The 23,905-nt window shown below is 34.8% G+C and overlaps 1 protein-coding gene across 2 annotated transcripts in view; it reads right to left on the bottom strand.

Annotated features, from left to right (window-relative positions):
- The window catches only part of LYPLAL1 (lysophospholipase like 1), a 35,578-nt gene extending 12,762 nt beyond the window's left edge, over positions 1-22,816 (bottom strand). For both annotated transcript variants that reach the window (XM_047705121.1, XM_047705120.1), the window contains exons 1-3: positions 22,672-22,816; positions 17,502-17,601; positions 589-758 (exon numbers count right to left, since the gene is read on the bottom strand). In XM_047705121.1, coding sequence (XP_047561077.1) covers positions 589-758; positions 17,502-17,601; positions 22,672-22,765 — 364 coding nt within the window. In that variant the 5' untranslated portion in view covers positions 22,766-22,816. The remainder of the gene's footprint in view (positions 1-588; positions 759-17,501; positions 17,602-22,671) is intronic.
- Between the last annotated feature and the right edge of the window lie 1,089 nt (positions 22,817-23,905).

Below are 23,905 nucleotides of genomic sequence, written 5' to 3'. Positions count from 1 at the left end.
ACAGAGATCACAAGTAGGCAGAGAGGCAGGCAGAGAGAGAGGAAGGAAAGCAGGCTCCCTGCTGAGCAGAGAGCCCGATGCGATTCGAGGCTTGATCCCAGGACCCTGGGATCATGACCTGAGCCGAAGCCAGAGGCTTTAACCCACTGAGCCACCCGGGTGCCCCTGAAGGTATGTTTAACAGGAAGTTTACAAACACTCTACTCCTCTGATACTAACCACGAAGAATTTACTTTTCATGAATTTGATATTTTGATGGCATATGCTACCTTAATCATGGCAATAGTTTAAACATATTTATAAAACTTAAGCTAACTAAAATAAAATATTTTAAAAACTAAAATGAATAATCTCTTAATTGAAAACTAAGCATGGAATTCTCAAATTATGTTATTATCAGAAAGAAAATAAAGTTTCATGAGCTGTCATTTAATATTTTTGAAACCCTTAACATGTAAACTCTATTTGAAACTATAAACAGGTCAAATGATATACAAGTGTTGCTAAATAATATTCCAAGTAAAGTTTAATGTATAAGAATAGAGCAAATTGAATGAAATTTAAATTACCAACATTTAATGGTCTTACCTACTAATATTCTACTCTTCTTGATGCCACTTTTTACTTCATCATCAATCAAATCTGTAAGCACTTGACACATTACATTGATTGACTCAAGGTGTTCTGGGCAGTCATTAGATATTTTAAATCTGTCAAACCATACATTGGAGATTCCTCCTTTCATAGGAGTATATGGCCTGTTTAAAACCAAAACAAACAAACAAAAAAACAAAAAAGGAGAAGAAAACAAAGGGAAAGGGGATGTTATTAAAACGAATGTTTCAATTTCTAAAACACCAATGCGTTGAATAATTTCAATCTCCTCCAAGTTTTATCAGTTAAAGAGTTCATACTGAAAGCAGCCTCGTGCATATTGGACTAACTTGCCTATACTTACACTGATCCCATTAACATTTCCTAATGCCAACTCAAAATCCTTCCCTATTTGCCCCATCTTTTCAGATTCATAAATTCTCCAGAGAATTTCCATGAAAAAAGGAATTTTATATATAACATATAATTATATAATTAATATATATAGAGGGTGCATGTGTTTTGTTGTTGTTTTTTTTTCTCTCCTGCTCGATTTGAATGACTTAACTGATCAGGTCTACCTTTTTTTTTTTTTTTTTTCAATTTGTTTTGATTTACTTTAGTCCCTTCACCCTCTTTAATGTAAGATCTATATTTTAGTATTCGTAACTAACTGAATAATGTTTAATATCTCAAGAGTGGGAAAAAATGATTTAAAAGGTGGTTAATTTGTAGCACTTAAGTATGGAAAGATGAGTTAATAATTTAAGAGCTTTCTTAATCACATCCAGGTCATCCTTAGAATGAGGGCTCAATTTTTTTTTCTTAAGAACTTTTTTTTTTTTTGTCTTCTTAGGAACCTTCAAATGAGAATTTAATAGGGTACAGATAATCTTTGGAAGCACTCATCAAACAGCTCTTCCATACTGTTTGCATCACTGAGGTCTCAAACTGGGTGCCTCATTGGACTTAGGTTTTATGTGATCAGATGCTCTGAACTGGGTGCTCTGTTGAACAAGACCGGTCTTACAAGATGCTTTATATCTACATATGAGGTGAGATGGCTATACTATTAGTGACTCTTAACCCACTCATTGTCTGTTCCTACTCTGGAAAGCTCTGATAGAGTGAGTGTGTGTCTGTGGCAAGGTATTCCAAATGTTCTGTTTTAATCAATTACAATGGGGTTAAGGGTTCCTGTGTTCATATCCTATGTCAGTAAAGGTCAATGAAGGGGAACGAAAACAATCTTAGACATTCCTGCAAGCAAACATAGAGGTGTAGCAGGATACAGAAGATAAACATGGAGAATGAAGGTTTTCCAAAGATGAGGGATAGGAGGGTTCAATCAAAGAACTGTTTCCCACATGGCAAAGTGTGTTTTCCCCTTACATGACAGTGAAAACAGGATTTATGTCCTATGCAAAAAAGACCGAGAAAACACAACCAGTGCTAAAAGCACCCATTGTAATTTCGAAGGAATCTAAACCAATGATGACCACAGATGCAGAATTCCTCCTATATTTACTACTCTGACCAAATCAGAGTTGGATGTATTCTCTCACCATCCAAAGTCAGCGAAATAGGAGTATGAAATGTACAGGTAGAAGGGAAAAAAAAAAAAAAACGGGAGGCTGAAAGACATCAAGTGAGATCTCACAGTGCCTCCCTATACATGCTCTAGTGAGAAACATGCTTCCTGGGGAAAGACTAAGTGGAACTTCAGCAAACCCAAAGAGCTAGAAGTAGTCAATTCTTATTCTCTCAACCACTGTTATCAAAAGGGACTCCACAGTCTGTGCAGATCTGCCCTTGAGCAGCAGCCACTCTAGGGGACCAAATGGCTGGTACAGGAGAGAGCGGAACTAATTTTTCTGTATTGATCATACCACTCCAAAATAAATGGACTTTTTGTGCCTGGAAATCAAGAGGATTATATTTGGACAGTTTCTCGGAGAAACTGAAAGCAGAGCTCATCTATAGAGGATCTTGTTTATTTACTAAAATAGAAGAATGTTATCAATATTACTTTGCAGCATCTTTCTAAAAAACAAATTTTCTTCTGGCTTATGAAGATATATGATATTTTGCAAAGACGGGAAATTATATGTGTGTGCTGTTGTGATGTTTTTCGGATAAATTTGATTCTGCGCACCACTCCTCCTCTCCATTGCTCCTCTCTTCTCCCACTCCTCCCACATCCTGCCTTTCATGCTAGGTAAACCATGTTTAGGATCTGGAATATATCCTTGAATTTTTTTTTTTTTTTGCATATACATTAAAACATGCATCTTGATAGGACATTTTTTTAGAGCACTATTTCCTTTTCAAAAATGAGATAACCTATTTGCTTCCCCTTTGTGCATTATGCTTTTCCCCCTTAACTGTAACTTATGGGTATCCTTCCTGATAGTTTGAACCCATCCTTTTAAATGGCTACATAATACCATATGATAAATATGTCCCACAGTTTCATCAGCCATTCCCCTAATAATGGGCATTTATTTGGTACACGGGTTTGAGCCACTAAGAACAGTTCTGCGTTAAACATATTTGCATACATGTTTTTATATACTGGGGCTTTTAGTCCTATGGAACAGTCCAAGAAACAGGACTACTGGATTGAAACTAATTTTTATCTTATCAGACGTTTTAAAGTTGCTACCATTAAGACTATAAAAATCCAATTTTGTGCAAGAAAAGAGAACATCCTTTTGTCCACAGCCCTTAGAGCAATAGGTGCTAACATCCTTTAAAATACTAGCATTTAAGGGTATCAACTATAGTTTTAAGTCAACTTTCTGGAAGTATAATTTACATATATAAAAGTAAACACCTAACTATATCGGTCCAAGATCTGCCAATATAATCATCTCCACAATGATACGGAACATTCCCTTTACTTCAGAAAATTCCATCCTGCCCCTTTGCCAGCAATTCCCATGTACTGCCCCAGGCAACCATGGAGTGATTCTTATCACTCCAGATTAGCGTTTCCTGTTCTAGAACTCTACATAAATGGAATTACTTATTTGTATCATTTATTTTTTTCTATTGTGGTTTTGCTTTTCCTATTAGTTTAGGAGAGCACTTGGTCTATAACTGACACTTAAATACTTGTCATTTCTATTTCAAGTATTTTTTAACATCATTTTTACATACAACATTACGTATTTACGGTGTCCTTTGGGAAAAAAATCAGATAAAAGACATTGCATTTGATAGAATCTGTCCTTAAAAAGCAACTGAAATTTCTAGGTCTCCTGATTTAAGAGGCTCTTCCTAATCCATTCATTTTTACACATGGAGCTCAAAAATTTCTAAGATTTTTGTTTTCATTTTTAGATTAAAGTTGTGAAATTTCCTGGAATTTATTTCATACATGAAGTGCCATAGGATTCAAGTTTTTTCTCCCATATGGATACTCAATTGTGTCCATACTATTACTACTAAAAGGAAAAAAAAAAAGTCTTCCACATAGGTGAAATTCCATCTTTGCCATATATTTAATTTCATAGTTCTGAATTATCTAGTTTCTCTCAATCTAGATTTTGTGAAAAAAATGAAGCCCTGATGCCTAACACATACACTATTTATAATAAATGGACTCTTTCCAGTGCCTCTAGAATGGTACTCGTTCTATGTTATCCTTGGGGAAATCAAGAAAACAGTAACTGAAATCACATTCTGAGCTGTGCTTCAGGTGAAGAACTCTGGTTGAGAAAGTTTCTATTTTGTTCTACTGAAGTAATTCTCTATCCTTGTGTTAGGATCATACGGACTGTATCGAAGTAGCTTCAGAGTGTACTGTCAAGTTGAGTAATGTTAGTTTATCTCTCCCGACCGTCATCAAGACCAGTGTCTTTTTTTCAGACTCATCCTGCCTATTCTTACGCATCCACTCATTTTTATCTAAGAAATTAATCGCATATTTAAAAATAATTTCAAAAAATTCTCCTTATAAGTCCTTGTGGAGTTTTAATTAATATTAACTAATTTAACTAATAAATAATTAAGAAATTAAATAAATAATAATTTAACTAATAAATAATTAACTAATAAGTAATTGTCTGGGAATTAACATTTTATGACAAAAAACTGGGAGGAGGGGAGATTTTTGCAGACTGAGCTCTTCCTAGGATCTGCCACATTCTCTTGTGGGGCTTCTCTTGCATTATTTTCCAGGCTTTCAAGGAGTGCAGAGATGATAAAATTCTGCATCAGATTTCTACCAGGACTCCACAGAACCCACTTTCTCCCTCATTCCTGCAGGCTTTCTGACCTCCGAAGCTGCTTGGCTCAAGAGAGGTAAATAAATTGGAATCAGAAGGGGAGAGAACACAGAAAGCATTCAAGCCTCCCATCTCCCAGAATCCCTTTCTCAGGATTAACTTTCTTAAAGTACTCTGAAAATGAAAGCAGGTGCTTTCCACTAGTATTAACGTCAGTGTCAGACAAAATGAAGTACGAAAGTACATTCAATTTGTCATTGGAATCACAATGTTCTGAATCAAAACTGAATATATAACACTCACTTTATAAAGCCTGAATTAGACTGTTACTCTTTTTAATTATTTCTACTTTCCTCTTGATTTTATTCTGCTATTTCTCTAAGTATTTATTTGTCTGTCTAAACACTTAAGTAAGGATGATATCATAGGCTAAAATCTGAATCATTCTGGGAACTCAGCCATTAATAGAAAAAATGACACTCACTTAACTTTTTTGTCTTTGACAGTGCCTTACTTAATCAGACACTGATGCTCCACGGAGGTGCACTCCCGATGTAAATTTCATGAATATAGGAGTTTTTTGTTCTCTCAATTCTCTAAGAGAATTACATTTTGTTCAAAAGAGATAGTTGGGAAAATTTAGTAAGACAAAGAACATTAGAACTTTTGTGTTAAGAAAATATAATCAAGAATGCAGAATTCTCTTAATATGTTAGAATAACCTTTAAAGGAGGCATAAAAATAAGGCTGTTTTTTAAAACAGCTAAACAAACTGGCACATATGTTATACTCATTCACCTTTTCCCTCAAATAAATCACTTTATTAGCTAGTATAAAACAGCTCAGACATTACCACAATAAATAAATATGCTTGGCAAAGAACATCTGTGTGGCTCCTTTGTCAATCAATCAATCAAACACACTGGTAAAATATTAAGCTGGAATAAAATGTCCAAAGCATAAAAAAACAAAAAAGAGTTGACATTCAGTTTGATACCAAGTTCTGTTTTGATCTGTGTTCTTTAAAAGTTGTAAAATCAAAAGGTCATTCATAACCTTTACGATAACATCACGTGGCTTCAGTCTTCCTCTGTGTCATTTCATAGAACTTCCCCAGCAATCACCAGGTCCAGGCACATTTCCCTCTTGTTTTCCTTCAAACAGGGTGGCCTCATTATTGATCTAGGGGGTTTGCATCTGATACCCTCTCTACCTGGAATGCTCTGTGCCACACTTCTGCATGGTAGGGCTTGCACGGATCATTTAGGTCTCAGCTCAAATAGGATAATGCAATATCCTACTTAAGTGTGTGTGTGTGCGTGTGTGTGTGTGTTTTAGTGTGGAGGGGAAATACACTTTAAATTGTTGGTTCAAAGAAGTGTATTCCGTTATCCTATTTACCTGTTTTAACAGAATTTATTACTATTTGAAATGAATATATTAGTTGTTCTTATATTTTCCACAGTAATACACTCAGTACCAAGAACAAGTATTTGTTGAATGATCAATGTCAATAATCATTTGTGTCACTGGGAGTAATTTGGGTCAGATGGAAATAAGAGAATATCTAATATTGGTCTATTTTGCTCTGATTATCTTTTGACTTTGTGTAAAATCCATATTGTGATTTCTAGGAAAAGGTCAAATTTTTCTTTTGTTGCTTAAAAGAAAAAATATTTCTAAGTTCTTACATACTAATAAGCATTTAAGTGTGCTCTTTAAAATAAATACCAAAGAAGTAAAACTATTTCTTCAAAAGAGCTGTTTTTAATAGATTCCTTACCAATGAAGTGTACTTAAAACACAGATCTACTGGTATCAGGAGAGCGATCTCCCAATATTGCTTCAGATAGGACTCCAATTTCAAGTGACAGAGCAAAAATGAATCCATTATTATCTGCACCTAAATCGAAAGTACCTAACCCCGTTCTGGAATACATTTAATAAAAAATATAAACATACACTTCACTGGAAAAATAGTAATAAAAGAGTAGAGGCACTATGCAAATCTTATTACTGTTAAATTTTTCAAAACACCAAGAGCAATTTATATCATCATATAAGTTATTAATTGGCTTGTTAAAAAATTTCTATTATTTTTAAAATGGAAATTCTAATAGTAAGTCCAAACCAAGAAAACCTCTAATTACAAATACAACTAAAGTATGCTTTAGAAACAAAAATCTTTATTGAGCACTTCAATTAAATAGTCCAAATTAACAATGAAAAAAATGAGGCAATATTTTCCATTTAAATCAACACGGCAAGTTAACTGCTGACTTTTACTTAATATGCTCCAACTTAGCTGATTAAAAACATCTATTAAATAGGGTTGAGGAAAAGGAATACCTTATAGTCAAATGGCAATTTACAATTTAATCAAAACATACTGACATGCTGTAATGGACCACAACTTGGTAAATATAATAGACTATTGTTCTCCTTTTAAGTTCTTTAAAATATGTATGACTATTGAAAACAAAAATCATAACTGTGTCTTGATAGAGTTTTCAATGTATGTAAATGAAATATGTATGACAAGCATAAAGGGGTGGGGAGGAGATAAAGGAAACTATAAGGTTGTATGTTTCCTACATTTCATGTCAAGTAAAAATCTAACTAGGTGAAAGGTTTGATATGTATCTTATAATCCCTAGAACTGGAAAAAAAAAATAAAAATAGATAGGTGAATGGAATATTAACAAAATCCAAATTATCCATAAAGAAGATGGCACAGGGAGAAAGAGGAACAAAGAGCTGTAGACTTAAAGTCAAACAACATTAGCACTAATTACATTAAATGTAAATGGTCTAAACAAAACACTTAAAAGAAACTATCACATTGGTTAAAGTGAAAAAACAAAGCTCAGATACATGATGTCTGTAAGAAACCTACTTTAAATATGATATAGATTGGCTAAAAGTAAAAAGATGAAAAAAAGACATACTATACTACTATTTCTTGTATGTAAAAATGCATTTAATTTTAGTATCTTGTTCTTGCATCCTGCTATCTTCCTAAATTAACTTATTTTCTAGTAGTTATTTAGTAGATTCCTTATGATCTTTGTGTAAATAGTCATATCATCTGGGAATAATGGCACTGTTACTTTCTCCTCTTCAACATTATTCTCTTTATTTCGTTGTCTAGCCTTATTGCACTTGTCTGAACTTCCATACATTGTTGAACAGAATCAAGGACCTCTTTCTGGCCCAGGATATGGGCTCCCTGCTCAGCAGGAAGTCTGGTTCTCTCTTTGACCCTCACACCACTTGTGCTGTCTCTTAAATAAATAAAAAAAAAAAAACCTTTTTTTATTTTTTAAAAGATCTCCTTCTGTGTAATCTTTGAGGGGAAGCATTCAATATTCCACCATTAAATATGGTGTTACAAGTTTTTATCAATGCACCTTTTATTATGTTGAGGAAATATCATGCTTTACCTAATTAGCTGAGTTTGATGAACTAGTTAAATGCTTTTTCTGTATCCTCTGAAATAAACATATTTTTTAATCTTTTGTTTTGTTAACACAGTGATTACACTGATGGATTTTCAAATGTTAAGCTAACTTTTCGTTCCTGGGATAAACCCATCTGGTCATAATGTATTATCCATTTTATATGTAGCTGGATTTGATTTGCTAGTGTTTTGTTAAGGAATTTTACATATATGGTCATGAGGGTATTGATTTGTAGTTTTCTTGAATGTATTCGAAATTTGTCGCCATCAGGGTTATACTGGTCTCTTAATATGTGTTAGAAAATGCTCCTGTTTCCGGAATTGTGTTAATCCTTACTTCAATGTTCAATAAAATTTACTAGTGGAATTGGCTGGACCTGAAAGTTTCTCATGTGAAGGTTCTGATAATGAATTCAATTTCTTTCATAATAATGTAGGTATTCTGATTTTTATTTTACTTTTATGTCAGTTTTGTCATTTGTGTTTCTCATGGAATTTGTATCTTTTCTCTAATTGTTCAACTTTATTAGCATGAAGTTGTTAATGAGAGTTCCCTTTATTGCCTTTAGGATTTGTGTTGATATCCTTTATTTAGTTTCATATTTAGAAATATGTTGTTAATTTCCAAATATTTGGGAGTATTCCAGATATCTTATTGCTGTTGATTTCCAATTTCATTCCATTCTTGTCACAGAAAATATTCTGTACAATCTCAGTCTTCTGCTACTCATTGGTACTTATATTATGGTCTTCCTTCTATATACTCTCTTGGTGACTGTCCTACAAGCTTTTTCAGTAGAGTTTTATAAATGTCAATGTTCAAGGTAGTTTTAGTACTATTACTTATCAAATTTTACATCTGCCTAGCTATTCTTTTTCTAAATTGTTCTATTAGATCCTGAAGAATGAGTATTAAAAGCTTCAATTATGATTGTAGATTAGTCCACTTCTCTCTTTAGTTCTGACAGTTTTCTTTGCATGTGTTTATAAGCAATATAAATAAATACATGCCTATGAAGGATTATTATCTTCCTTAATATTTACTTTTAGCTTATAAATGTTCACTTTTATCTCTGGTAATACCTTGAAGTATACTTTATTTAATAATAATACAGTAGGTCAGCTTTCCTATGTTTACTGTTTATACAGCATATCTTTTCCTTTCCTTTTGCTTTGTTTTGATTAGTCTTTTCCCAAACTTAAAATTAGTATCTCAAATAATCTCAAGTATTTAATAATAAAGACATTTAAAAAGTTGTTTCCAATAATACTTTATATATTAACTGAATTTAAATAAAAGTAAATTTAAAAAATAAAAAGTTATCTCTCACAAAGATGTTTTTAAAATTCCACTTTAGATTAACCTTAATTTTCCAAAGTAAGAGCTCTCAAATTTTGATGCAGAAAAACTACACAGGGAGGCAGATGACATCCAAACCTGCTTCAGTTTTCAGAGGTAGGAAAGAAGATTCTGTAAATTTTTTAATATAACTATGCTGGTATACTTGAGTACAAATGGTTGGTAGACACTATAATCTACTTACATTAGAAGTGGTGCTCCTTAAATTGCAAATTATGAGCTCCATCTCATACCTGGTCAGTCAGAATCTAAGAGATTGTAACCTAAAATATCCAGATTTTAATAATATCCCAGATAATTCTTACTGGGAACAGTATATTTTAAAAACAATTATCTTCCAGTTTAAAATTTCAATTTCCCATTAACTGTAAAGCTAAAAAAAAAAAAAAAAAAATCCTTCCAATTGGGTACTGACTCATGAACATTGGGGCCAGTATGCTAAGTTTAAGATGCCCCAAACAAAACACACTCCATGTCCAATATTCTCATAGATTCCTACCTTAACATCACTGCCTTCACCTTTTCCCAGATTTTCAATTTTTCCCAACCTATGCTGTGTGAATCTCTCTTGAATTGAATGCTTGTGTTACATTTCCACCACAGTAACCTAGTTCAGACTTTTATGATTGCTACAGCAGTGGATCTCACCTCTGGCTGCATACAAGAATCAGAAATGAAGCTTTTAAAAATCTTTCTGCCTTGGCTACATCCCAAGCCAATTAAATCAAACTCTCTGGGGGTAACAACCAGATGGAATCACAGATAAAATACAGGATACCAGTTAAATTTTAATTTCAGATAAACAATAAATACTTTTTATTTTATAAAAAAATACTATTTTATATTTATATTTTATATTTATATTTATACTATTATAGTATAAGTATGTCCCAGATATTATTTCTTTATTTGCTAAATAAAGCTGGCAACCCTATACTCTAGCATCTGTAATACTTTTAATCACTGAAATGTATGTACATGATCAGCAACCCATATATATATATATATATATATATATATATATATATATATATATAAAACCTATTGTGAGTTGGAATTTAACAATTCTGAAAGTTACTGCCTTAGACCAAGGGTGAGCAAACTTTTCCTGGAAAAGCCAGAGTAAATATTTTAGGCTCTGTGGACCATATAGTCTCTTTGGCGACTACTGAAATCCCTTTTGTAGCACAAAAGCAACCACAGATAATAGCCAAATGAGAGAGTGTGGTTGTATTCCAATAAAACTTCATTTATAAGAATAGGTGATTGGCCATATTTAACCCACAGGCTGTAGTTTGCTGACCCTATTCTAGACTATCAGATCATTTCAGATTTCCATTTTGTTATTCAATATATTCATTATTTTTCTCAGCTTTACAACTGCTAGCCCAAATATTCCTTGAAAATACAACCCACACACATAGGCTTGGAAAATTTCTTCAAGGATTATCAGCAATTAATTCTTTGGATAATATTTCTACATCCTGTCCACAAGGATATCACAGATTACTATTAATAACTAACATTTATTTGATACTTATTTTATGTCAGACATCATGCTAAGGATTTACACATATATTCAGTAACATCACATATTCTCAGGACAACTCTTTGAGGTAGATACAATTATTACTTCCATTTTGCACTTCAAGAAAATGGGACACCAGTAAGGGTAAAATACCTTGCTCTCAAGATCTTAGAGCACTTAAGGAGAGAAATCCAGATGGAAGCCAGAGCCTGCTTAATCCAAGGACCGTATTTTTAACCACTGTACCATGATAATTCTATGTATCTTCAACAGCCTACTGAACAATATTATATCTCGAATATTTCCCTCACCTATTGTCTAACACTGTGGCAAAAATGAGGAGTATTACAGTACTGGTTCTTACTTACAGTGCATAAAATCTGAAAACTCAAAAAGTTAATGACTAAAGGATTTTGGATATCTAGTCCAAATTGTTCATTTTAGACATGTGAAAATTAAGACCCAGAACTGATCAATTTTTCATTAACAGCCTTCACAATTTTATTTAAAATAAGTATTAGATGACATATTTCTAGAAGCCTTCACTTTTCCTCCTTAACTGAAGTTCTGGTTTCTCCAAGACTCCACATTGTATAGCATGTATCAGATCGCTGATTCAAAGTAATCAGAGGATTCACAAGTGATTCATTGCTTATATACAATTATATTGCCACTCTGGATATGTATCACATAACTTTTGCGAATATATAAAATATATATTTTATATATATAATATATAAAATACTTAAATATAAATGATATTAATATAAATATATAAAATACTTAAATATAAATGGAATGAAATGAATAAAACATAAATGTAACTATACATATTTCTAAACCTTATATCCATTAACTAAGCTTAGAAATAGTCAACAAATTAGTACTCTGTTCCTGTTTTAATACTTCCATGTATTTTTCTTCTCAGTCTGTTATATTTTAGAGGATGTCAAATTATAAAGTAGATATCATTGTAAAAGCAGCAATTTTGTGATTAAGAAAAAATAACTTAAAGAATTTTGAGTGTACAAGGAAAAAAATCACATATCTATCTATATATATTTTTACCTAAATACATCAGTAAACTGCTAAGCTGAATTAGTGATACTGAAAGCACTGTTTATTAGATAACTGATAGATAACCCTTAGAAAGCCTCAGTAATAAAATTAGAAACTGTTTTTAAAATAAATTAATGCTACTAAGTGTTTGGTGAAATGGGTATCCTGAGACACTACTGGTAATAATGCAAACTGTCCATTCTTAGAAAACAATTTAGAAGAGTTAATCCCCTGGACAAAAAGAAACTGACTGTAAGGCCTCTGAGTACTTTCTAGGAATTTTTCCTGAAGGAAAATCAGAAATAGGATAAACAGATATACATAGTGGTAAACTGAGGATAAAAACTAAAACAGTCTACAACAGAATAAATTTTAAAGAATATTCTGTAGCTACTAAAGCAGTTTTCTGTATTTCAACACAAAATCATCACAGGAGGAAATCATCAAATACAGCAATAGGTGAAAAAAAGGAAGAATTTATAATTGTATGTTTAGTATGAACTCACATTTGCAAAACTAAATACACCAGACATTACAGATGTTAAAGAGACGATGAGAATCTTAACAGTTGCCACGTACTTTTTATAATACTTGTGGTTTACTCAAGTTTTTACTTTTAGTTAGGAAAATGCAAAAGGTTTCCAAAATGTTGTTCCTCTAGGATAAATTTTTATTAACTATATTTATATAAAATCACCACTAACAGTTCTAAAATCTGAGGGCATTAGGGCTGGACTGATTGAATAGCCTGGAAAAGGGATACCAAAAAGAGGCCAGATGGTCAACAGGAGTCATAATACCTACCCACCAAACATAATTTAATGGGAAAAAACTAAGAAACGACCATCTGTGGGACAGAAAATTAGGCCTAAAAATATGAAAACCCTTAAAATGTATTACATTTAATTCACAATGAAATTAAGGAAGCATCGTCACCAATTTCAATAGGACAAGAGAATAAAATATTATTGAACGGTAAACACTATCTAGTGTCTTTACTACTTCAATGCCGCTAACGCTCCTGTATTAAGTAAAAAATAATCAGGAAATACATTAAAACAGCAAGGAAATAGCATATACCAAAAGTACAATGAGATGTAAGATGAACTAAAACTGAAAAATCCTCAGTCAACAGAGATATGGTTCAAATTTGAAAATGAAAATAGTTCAGATCTTGTAATTTTAAATTACATATTAAATACAGTTTCTAATTGCTCTGAGAGTCTGAAACATCTGGAAGTAAGACTTGCTGATTTCTGCACTATTCATAGAACAAAAGAAAAATGATTTCACAGTAATGTTGAACTAGATTTTCTAATATAATAAAACACTGAACCAGTTCTTGCTTGTTATACTTGCCTGTTGTAAGATCCCTCCTGACATTTGGAAGATCATAAAATCGAAAAGTCTGGAGCCATTGGTAATCCTTGATCAGTACCATTTGATTTCCAATGTGCAAAAGGACCAAAGAAATACAGCAGAGCTACAGAATGTACAACTTACTAAATATCTGACACAAAATAACTTTGCTAGGTCAATTGAGGGTTCTGGTACTTACGTTTGAGAGCAAAAAACATTTAAAAACTCACTTGATTTGTATATTGACAGCAAATTAACTGGCATTACTATCCTTAATCATACATGTTTCATTTCACTCTCTTATTTGATGCCTCTCATCAAGGATAGAGGTCTGAGATGTAATAGCCCATGATGCAGATCTATAGATCTTACTTACAGTAAAAACATATATATATATACTCTTCCTGAAAATTTTTAAAAAGTTCTTGAATTCCTGAATGGGAAACTGCAAAGTTTATTCAATTGTGAGGTTTTTATTTCTTCATTTTAGGAATCTTAGAGCCAGTGAAAACAGGGAAGCAAAGCTTCACAATCCCATGCTCTCAAGAGTAAATTCTGAAGGCAAGTGGAATTTTGTATTTAATGTTTCTGACCTCGAGTAATTAAATCTAAAAATAAAGAAAGCCTAGCACATAAAGACCTGTTCTTAGGTGCAATCTCAACTTCTTTTTGTATTGATTCGAAGACAATGATGCCATTCATACTTTAATTACCTCAGATATTTGTTTTTCTAAAATATAAACAGCTGACCACACTGCAACCTTTTTTTTCCCCCCTAATGGAGAACCAAGATACTAATCATCTGGTATGTGCAGGAATAGAGGTGTAATTTAAAGCAGGGTTTCTCAGCCTGGGCACCACTGTGATTTGGGGCTGGAGAACTGTCTGTTGTGGCGGCTGTCCCATGCAGTGTAGGGCATGTAGCCGCATCCCAGGCTTCTAGCCGGTAGATGCCCGGAGCCTCTCAGGCTGCCTCTCCTGCCAGCCGTGACAACCAAAATGTCTCCCAAACACTGCAAATGTGCAAATGTTCTGAGGGAGAATCATCCTTGCTTGAGAACTATAATTTAAATCATCTCATCATTAAAAAAAAAAAAAAAACAAAAAATGGAAATCTTACAAGTTCAAGCACTATAACCCATGAGAAATCTACGTGAAAATGATGATTTGATCTAGGAGAGTCTCCCTCACACATTATAAATGTATGAGACCTCCTTTTTTAAAAGTCTGAAATTACATTGCCCAAAATGGTAACTCCTAGCCACATGGAGCTATAAAGCATTGCAACCTATAACTAGTTTAACCAGTTACTGAACTTTTACTTTTATTGTATGTAATTTTTTAATTGAAGTGTAAGTAACATACAGTGTTCTGTTAGTTTCAGGTATACAACATGCTTCAACAATTCTATACATTACTCAGAGCTCACCCGATATATGTAGTCACCACCTGTCAAATGTTATTACATTATTGACTATATTCCCTATTCATCTCTGTGACTTATTTATTTTGTAATTGGAAATTTGTACCTCTTAATACCATTTACCTGCTTCACCTATCCCCCACCCACTTCCCTGCTGGCAACCATCAGTTTGTTCTCTGTATTTAAGAATCTGTTTTTTGGGGGTGCCTGGGTGGCTCAGTCATTTGGGTGTCTGCCTTTGGCTCAGGTCATGATCCTGGATCGAGCCCTGCTGTGGGCTCCCTGCTCGGCGGGGAGCCTGCTTCTCCCTTCCTCCCCACTTGTGCTCTCTCGCGCTATCTCTGTCTCTCTCTCTCAAATAAATAAGTAAAAAATCTTAAAAAAAAAAAAGAATGTTTTTTGGTTTCTTTGTTTGCTGGTTTTATTATATTCCATATATAAGTGAGATCACGTGGTATTTATCTTTCTCTGACTTATTTCACTTATCATAATACCTCTAGGTCCATCCATTTTGTTGCAAATGGCAAGATTTCATTCTTTTTTATGGCCGAGTAATATTCCAGTGTGTGCGAGTGTACACACATACACGCACCACATCTTTATCTGTTCATTTATTGATGGCACGTGGGTTGCTTCCATACCTTGGCTACTGTAAATAATGCTGCAATAATAAACACAGGAATGCATCTATCTTTTCAAATTAAGAGTTTCTGCTTTCTTTGAAGAAATAATTATTTATTTAATATAAATTTAATTGATCGATCAGCATCCAAATGGAGAAGTGTTGCAAATGTAAAATATATACCAGATTTCAAAGATTTAGAATGAATAAAAGAATGTAATTTATCACTTTATATGTTGAAATGAAAATATTTTGGATATAATTGGTTAAATAACACATATTTTAAAATTAATTTACTTGTTGGTTTTTCCTTTTTTTAATGTGGTGTCAGAACACTTAACTTTACATGTTAGCTCATATTACATTTCATTGGTTCGCATGGTCCAAAATGTTTCATGGTCTGTTCAAATACATACTGATGATAAAAATATATAATACTCCAAAGTTACCATGAATTCAGTAAAATATCTCAGTGATTTTATATTTTACTGATATTATATTTTACTTAAACACAACAGCACCCACAAATGATACTGAGTATCCATGGAGATTTTTGGATTCTCAGAAATATTTTGGGCCTAAAGTTTGAAATCCACTGGTCTGGAACATGTATCAATACTGCTGATAATATAAAATTCATAACCTGAAAGCATTAATTCTAAAATCTGTTTCCAATGATCTTCCATTCAATTTAGACAATTATGTTTATATTTAGGCTGAAATGAACTTATCTTTCCCATCTCCATAGGAATACCACTGTCCTCCTCCTTCCAAACTTCACTAAAATGAATAGCAAATGACAAGCTCTTTTGACATTTCAAAGGCATTTAACTGAAACAACACAAAAATAACCCCTTGGTCAGTAGGTCTTTTATTTGCACTACCAAACTACTAAACTCCTTTAAAATTATATTAACTTTTTAAAAAATCTTAAATTTTATGACGAAATTATTTTATTGTTCTACCTCTTTCAATTCTATCAACTAAGTAAGTAAAATCTTACTTACTTACTTACTTACTTACTAAGTAAGTAAAACATTAATGGCACATAAAAAGGTCCTTGAAGTTCTGGTTCTGATTCTCCTTAACACTAAGTTAACAAAAAAATAAGAACAAAATGCCTGTGTATAAGCACACAGAATAATTAATAAGGATAAATCAAGAAGAGATAATGGGAAATCAGAGGGGGATGCAGAGCTCAGTATATAATTTTGGTTACCCAAAAAAGGATTTGCAAACCCCAGTTTAAAGTATATGCTCAGGATAAAAGCCTATGCAGATGCTAACTTAATAATTATAAAAAGCAGTATGACTTCAAAACTATACCAATCTCATGACTGTGCATTTTATTAAACACATTTATGGGTTATATAATCTAAATATTTATTAAGTAGTCAATTCCATATTCCTACTATGGTTTACAGATTCAAAAAACTTAACATTGTTTTTAAATCTTTTTAAGTGTAGAAAGAATGCCACAAAACACTTTGCCTGAGATTATGAACTCTGGCATAACTAAATTATTAGAAAGCTTATACTTGTTGGGAGCTATTAGTTTCTTTTTGGGGTAAACGAAGGGAAAAAAAGAGAATTTGAAAGATGAGCAATGTGCACGGCCAGAGTGCTTAGGACAAATTTTCAGAGCTTCAGGGAATGTTTTACAAAGAGGAAAGAAATGACTTGCCTCACAAAACTTGGCCCCACTGTGGAACTGGGGAGAAAAAAAAAGTTCTAGAAAAAAAGGTACCGCAATTCAAAATACTTTAAATACAGAACGAAGTTTCAGGAACATTTAGCTGGTGTATCTGTTTATATACATTCTATGCCACAGTTACACTGAGCAGTGAGATAAATTACTACATACCTGGGAGGGGCTGTTGGATAAATAATTTTTATGTGTTGGAATGTTAACTCTTGATTTAAAACCTGCTGGATCCATTTTCTCAATCCTTGTCCAGAATCACCTGATGGATCACAAAATATCAATTAAGACAAAACATTTTGACAACACAGTGTATTTAAAAGCATCCTATAACTTTCATATCACACAGAGGCTGGAACAAGGAATATAAAAAAATCTCCATATGTAAAAATAACTGCACAGAAGCCAATTTATCAACATGAATTAATTGATCAGGCATTAATAACTAAAAATAATTTAGAAAGTTTTACTCCTAACTTCACCACTGATCACTTTTAAAGACCTTGTTCAAATTTGAGTTTCAAGTTTCCTTGTCTGTTTAAAGGGTAAAACAGGCACAAATAGATGAAGTAAATTATTTTCCTAAAAAAATTCTGTATCTGATTTTAAACATTGTCGTTTCTTATCTTACCTGTAAAAATAGTAAATTTCTGAAGCAAATATAAACTTTTGTAGATGGAACGATCTAAAACAATTTTCTTGGTTAAAATAACAAGATCTTTCAAAAGGGGTATTTAGCAAACTTTATTTTTAACTTGAAGAAATCTAAATTTAATTTTGATAACAGGTTTATGTGATGTAAAATAACAATTATACATCCCAAGGCTGAAAAATAACCAAAATCAAGAATTAATGTATAATTAATAACCATAAAAACCATATAAAAAATAACCAAAAGCAAGAATTAATGTATGGATATTTCCATTAAAAAATGGAAGGAAATTAGGTCCATGTTATATAGTCCTGAAGAGGAAATTTAAAGGTAACAACTTTTAATTTTTTAGATCAGCTCATTAGACATCAACTCAGAGTCTATCTACGGAATACCTATTACTGTGTCAGGCACTGTGTTCACTGCTAGAGAGGCAGTGATGGCAAGGTAAGGAAGAAAGAGTCCCTCCTCTCACTGAGGACACAGTTTACTGTGAGAAACACACACAAGTCAAATAATCATACATGAACATGGAAGACAAATATAACCACTGTGAAGATGAGACACTTGGTGCTGCCACGGTTTACTACATTCAGAACTGACCCAGCTAAGGAGTTCAGGAATAACATCAGAAGATAAGCTCTGCAAAGCGAAGTTCAGTTTGTATTTTAGCCACTGAGTTATTTGTTTATTTAATGCCTAGATCACAAATGACACAAACTGACCCAGTTTTCAAGACCTACAGGATGGTGAAAAGTGAGGCAAACAAGAAAAGAGCATTTTGGACAGAATATGGCAAATGCTAAGATCCTTTACAAGATGGAAGAGGAGGACATCTAAGAATGAGGGAAAGAGTGGTGAGCACAAGAAGAGGCTGGAGAAACTGTAGGGATGTGGCAAATCCTAACAGTACGGAGTTACTTTTTGGCAGAAAGGTGGCTGTCTTCTAAGGGTCACTCTGGCAACTGTGTGACGACAGAAGGGACAAAAGTAGGTGTGGGGAGATCAGTTAGGAGGCGACTGTCCAGATGACAGATGCTTAAATTAGGGATCTAGCAATTGCATGCACAGGATAGGTTCAAGGATACTTAGGAGAGAAAATAAATAGATATTGGTAATAGATTAGTTATAAGGGCAATGGTGGAAGGTTTCAAGGATGACAGCAAGGTTTCTGGCCAGGATAATTGAGTGAACAATGGAACTAAACACTGAGATAGGAAACACATGAATCAGCAGGTCTACACTCGCTATACTGCCTACAAGGTCCTCTACCTGGGGTTGAGCAAACTATAGCCAGCTGGAAGGCAAAAGCCAAAAGCCTTAAGATATGAATGGTTTTTACATTTTTTAAAGAGTTGCTAAAAAAATAAAGAAAAAGGAGAAAAAGGAAGGGAGGCAGAAAAGAAAAATGTGAAAGAAACCATATCTGGTTCACAAAATCTGAAATGGCTGCTACCTGACCCTTTACAGGAAGTTTGCTGACCCCTGCCTCCTACCACCTGCACCAGGATCCTCTGGATATCCTGGCCTACTCCTCTCCCTCAGTCAGGGAAAGTCAGGGAAAACGCCTGACTTGCTGTTCCCATGAATGTCAGGGAACCTACCTCAGGGCCTCTGTCCTGCCTTCTCCCTTGTCCGCAACTGTATAACCCAACACCCACATGATTCACTCACTCAGGTCTAGCTGCTGAAGTACCACCTTCATAGTGAGGCCTACTCTGACCACCTTAGCTAAACTATCACCCCCAATACCTCCCATCCTCCTTGTCTTGCTTTCTCTTTTTTCCACAGAACTCACTACTATCCACTATATAGTATTTCCTCCAATGGAATGTAAGCTCCACAAGAGCCGGGACTTTTTGTTTCGTTCATTAATACATGCCTGGAGCCTAGAACAATGCTCTGCACAGTGGCCATATAATAGATATTTCCTGAATGAATGGATTATTAAATGAGCGATTATGAGGCAGTTGGATAAACATGTACAGAACTCAAAGGAAAATTAAAATAGAGACACAAATTTATGTTACCATATAGAGGAAAACAGAATCCTCAGGCATATGTGCACATTATCCTGCAGAGAAAAATGCAAAATGAAAAGAGACCACAGAACCAAATTCTGAGAAGCCCCAACATTAACAGACAGAACAGAATGAGACTGGAAAATCAATTATAAGGAGTAAACAGGTAGTAAGTACCAAGAAAGTCTTTCAAGAACATCGAATGTTGCAGATGGTTCAAATAAGAAGAGGACTGAAAAATGTTCCCCACATTTAGCAACACAGCAGTTACCAGTAAAGTTACTAGTAACTTCACTCAGTGCCAACTCAGTTTGCTTTGATTTACTGCATGGGGAAAACGCAAGATATGCATAATTTGGGTCTGTGTGAACCTTATAGCGCAGTTTGGGAACTACAAATTAAATTTGGGAATTACAAATAATGGATACCATTAAAAGAAGTGCCATAATGTTCTAAAGGAATATACACCAGAGTGAATTAATCTAAGCTGGGAAGCGGAACGAAGCTAATTAAACTACTACTTGCTTTGATTGTCCTGAAAGAAGGTACCTGTTTGGTATTTTAGGTGTAGGAATGGCTCAAATTAAGTTGGCTATCTATTACTCACATTCCCATACCTTCTTCTATGACTACCAAACCATAGCGGTAGCCTAGGAGAGAACTTCAGCCTTTTAGGATTAAAAAAACAAAAAACAAAAAACAAAACAAAACAAAAAACTGCCTCTGAATATTCTTTTCCAACCTTGAAAAGCAAAACTTAATGCTACAAAGTAACATCCATTCATCCATTCACAAGGCCCACTTTTAAAAAGCCTGCACTTTATTCTAAGAGCATGTAACAACTATTAAAACTGGTTTGTCTGTATTTAGATTAACCAGAACCCAAACACCTATAATATAACCACATATAATAAGTCTAATGTAAAATCATACTCCTAGTACGGGTTTTAAATTTACTGCAGTGGAGGTCTATGTGGAAATTGCATTTCATTTGCATAATTAGCAGAAGAATTCTTTGGATAAATTCTGTTCCAAAGTACAAAAGGAAAAAATATATATTTGGGGTTTATAATTTATAAAAATATAAGTAATTTGAAAAGAGTAAGGATGGTACTTTAAGCAAAGTGGCCCACGGGAAAAAAGAAAAGTCTAGGAGTATTTCCTAACAATATTACAAAACATTTATTACAAAAGCTACAGTATCTGGGAATTTCTGGATGCTTATAAATGAACCCCCATGGATCCCCAAATAGTACCAGGAACAGTCTCTTAGTTGTAAGGCTTTGGTGTCCTCCTAGACACCTCACTTCACCATTCTAAATATATTTCATTAGCGAAGTCCTTCCTGTTAAACATCTTTAGCCCATTTCTTCCCTATTTCCAAAATGAAACAGCTTAGCTCAGAGTTTTTCCACCTTACCCTTCCGGAGTCAGAGAGATCTGGGTGCGAATCCTAACTCCACTACCACTCACAGCAACAGCCAAGTGACCTTGAGCAAGCTGTTCAACTTATCAGGGCTCATTTTAAAAATGAGAATACTTCCCATAACTGCCCATTTCCAGGTCTCCACCTTGTACCTTTCCAATCCCCTCCACTATTCAACTGCAAGTCTCAGCTCAAAGTCCATGTTCTCGGTCAAATTGGTAAAATCTCAGCTCTTCTTCTTCCAAATGCCTTAATATGCCTAACCACAGTTTTTTTCCTTACAATTCTCTTGGCAGTAAATCATGTACCATCTTGTGATCTCCCATCCACTGCTGACTCAAACTAATTGAATTGTTTTTGTTTTTAACTTTAGGTAGGCGCCCTGAGGACACTGGCTGCATCTCATTTCTTTAAAAAAATATTTCCCAAGAACTTACCCTAGGCCAAGCACTAGGGATGCAGAGACTAAAATAAGGGTCCTTACTCTTGAGGAAGGGAAAGTGAAGTGGGAAAGACAGGCTTAAGTCATTACAGATGAGTGTAAGGAAAGCTATACAGAATTAAGCACACGCACCACTAAGGGCGGGCAGTGGAAGGAAGGTATCCGCCCTGGGGACTGAGAGTGGACTCTGTGCTTGTATCTCGGGGGCTTCAGGACAGGAACGGGAAAGAGGAAGAAGAAGGAAGGAGTAGCAAGAAAGAGAGGAAAGGGAGAAAGTACTCCAGCCCTGCCACAGCGCCTCGCAGAAAGGACATAAATATTAAGTTAACTGTCTCAACTGTCCACAGTGGTACGAGAGACTGGAAAAATAAAGTGGCAAATAATCTAAGGCGGTTGAAAATCCCGATCACTAATGGCTGACGCTGGAAAGTACTAAATCATTGGTGTCTAGTAGAAAACTTACCTTACTAACTTGCTTCGTTTAAACTCGAGGGAGAACAGTGGGGGGGAGGGGACGGTAGCAAGGGTTGCAATGGAGAGAGTGTTGCGGATGGACGGATGGCCCAGTGGTGGGACGCAAGGGCCATCAGGGAGCATGATCGAAAAAGGGAATACACGGTGGAGAAGGCCCTGTGTCCGCAGCCGCGGGGTTAACGAGGCGAGGGTCGCCCCCTCCCCGAGTCCACTGAGCCCTATCGAGGCCCAGCGACTCCTCCAATAGGGCAACACTAGGGGACCCCAGGGGAGGACGATTCCCAAGCAGAAGACTAGGATGCAAAACTGTAATCCACCTGAGCCGTGCAGGAAGATCAGAGAGGCGCTGTGCCTCCCAGCCGGCGACACGATGCAACGCTGCAACCGAACTGAACCCGACGCAGACGCCATAGCTGCGGCCCGAGGAGTTTCGTGGGCCCCGCCCCTCCGCTGCCCCGCGGGCCCGCGTACGTAGGCACGCAGAGGGCGCGCCTGGATACGCGCATGCGCGGTGGGGCTGGTACGGTCTGGCCTTTGAGTCCGGTCTGAGGCATCTCTTGCTTCCGTGAGAGTCTGGTTTTGCAGAGGGTTGTTTTGTGCAGGTGACAGATTCGGTAAGGCTAGTGGGTACATTTATTTGCTGCAGGATTTTTAACTGCAGCCCTCAAATTCAGGATTGCCTTTTTATTTGGAGAAATATTGGTGTTATTATGTTCACAGTTTAACAAATAAAATCATATTTTACCTTCCACTTTGGGCCTTGAACCGGATGTTTGTAGCTTTTTATACACAAAATAAGACTATATAATATAACTATATTATATAACTATATAATAATTGTAGTTTTAAGAAATAGTTTGCACAGCAGATCTAAGGAGGTACCGTTTCACACCCATTAAGTTGATTGTTACTAGAAAAACAAAATAAATGTTGGTGATGATGTGCAGAAATTGGAACCCCTGTGCATTGCTGATGGGAATGAAAAATAGGGCAGCAGCTGTGGAAACAGCTTAGTTGTTCCTCAGAAAGTCAGATGATTACCATATGATCTAGCAATTCTACTTTTAGTTATGTATGAAGAAATGAAAGCAGGAACTCGGACAGATATTTGTACAGCAGTGTTCATTATTCACAAGAGCCAAAAGGTAGAAGCAGCCCAACCAGCCATCAATGGATGGATGGAAAACAAATGTAATTACGTACAATGGAGTATTATTCAGCCTCAAAAAGGAATGAAATTCTGATGCATGCTACAACACACATGAACCTTGAAAACAGTACGCCAAGTGGAATAAACCAGACACAGAGGGATAAATATTGTATGATTCCACTTAGATGAGATACCTAGGATAGGCATATTCCTAAAAACAGAGAGTAAAGTAGCAATTATCAAAAGTAAACGGGAAGGGGAAATGAGGAGATGTTTCGTGGGCATAGGGTTTCTGTTTGGGGTAACAAAAAATTTCTGGACATAGTGATGATGATTGTACAACATTGCGAATGTATTTAGTGTTACTGAACTCTATACTAGAAACTCATTAAAATGGTACC

This window comes from Lutra lutra, chromosome 15 (genome assembly GCF_902655055.1).
Source record: "Lutra lutra chromosome 15, mLutLut1.2, whole genome shotgun sequence".
Lineage (NCBI taxonomy): Eukaryota > Metazoa > Chordata > Mammalia > Carnivora > Mustelidae > Lutra > Lutra lutra.
Note: the sequence above shows the minus strand (reverse complement) of the source record. Positions and strands in the feature narration are given on the sequence as shown.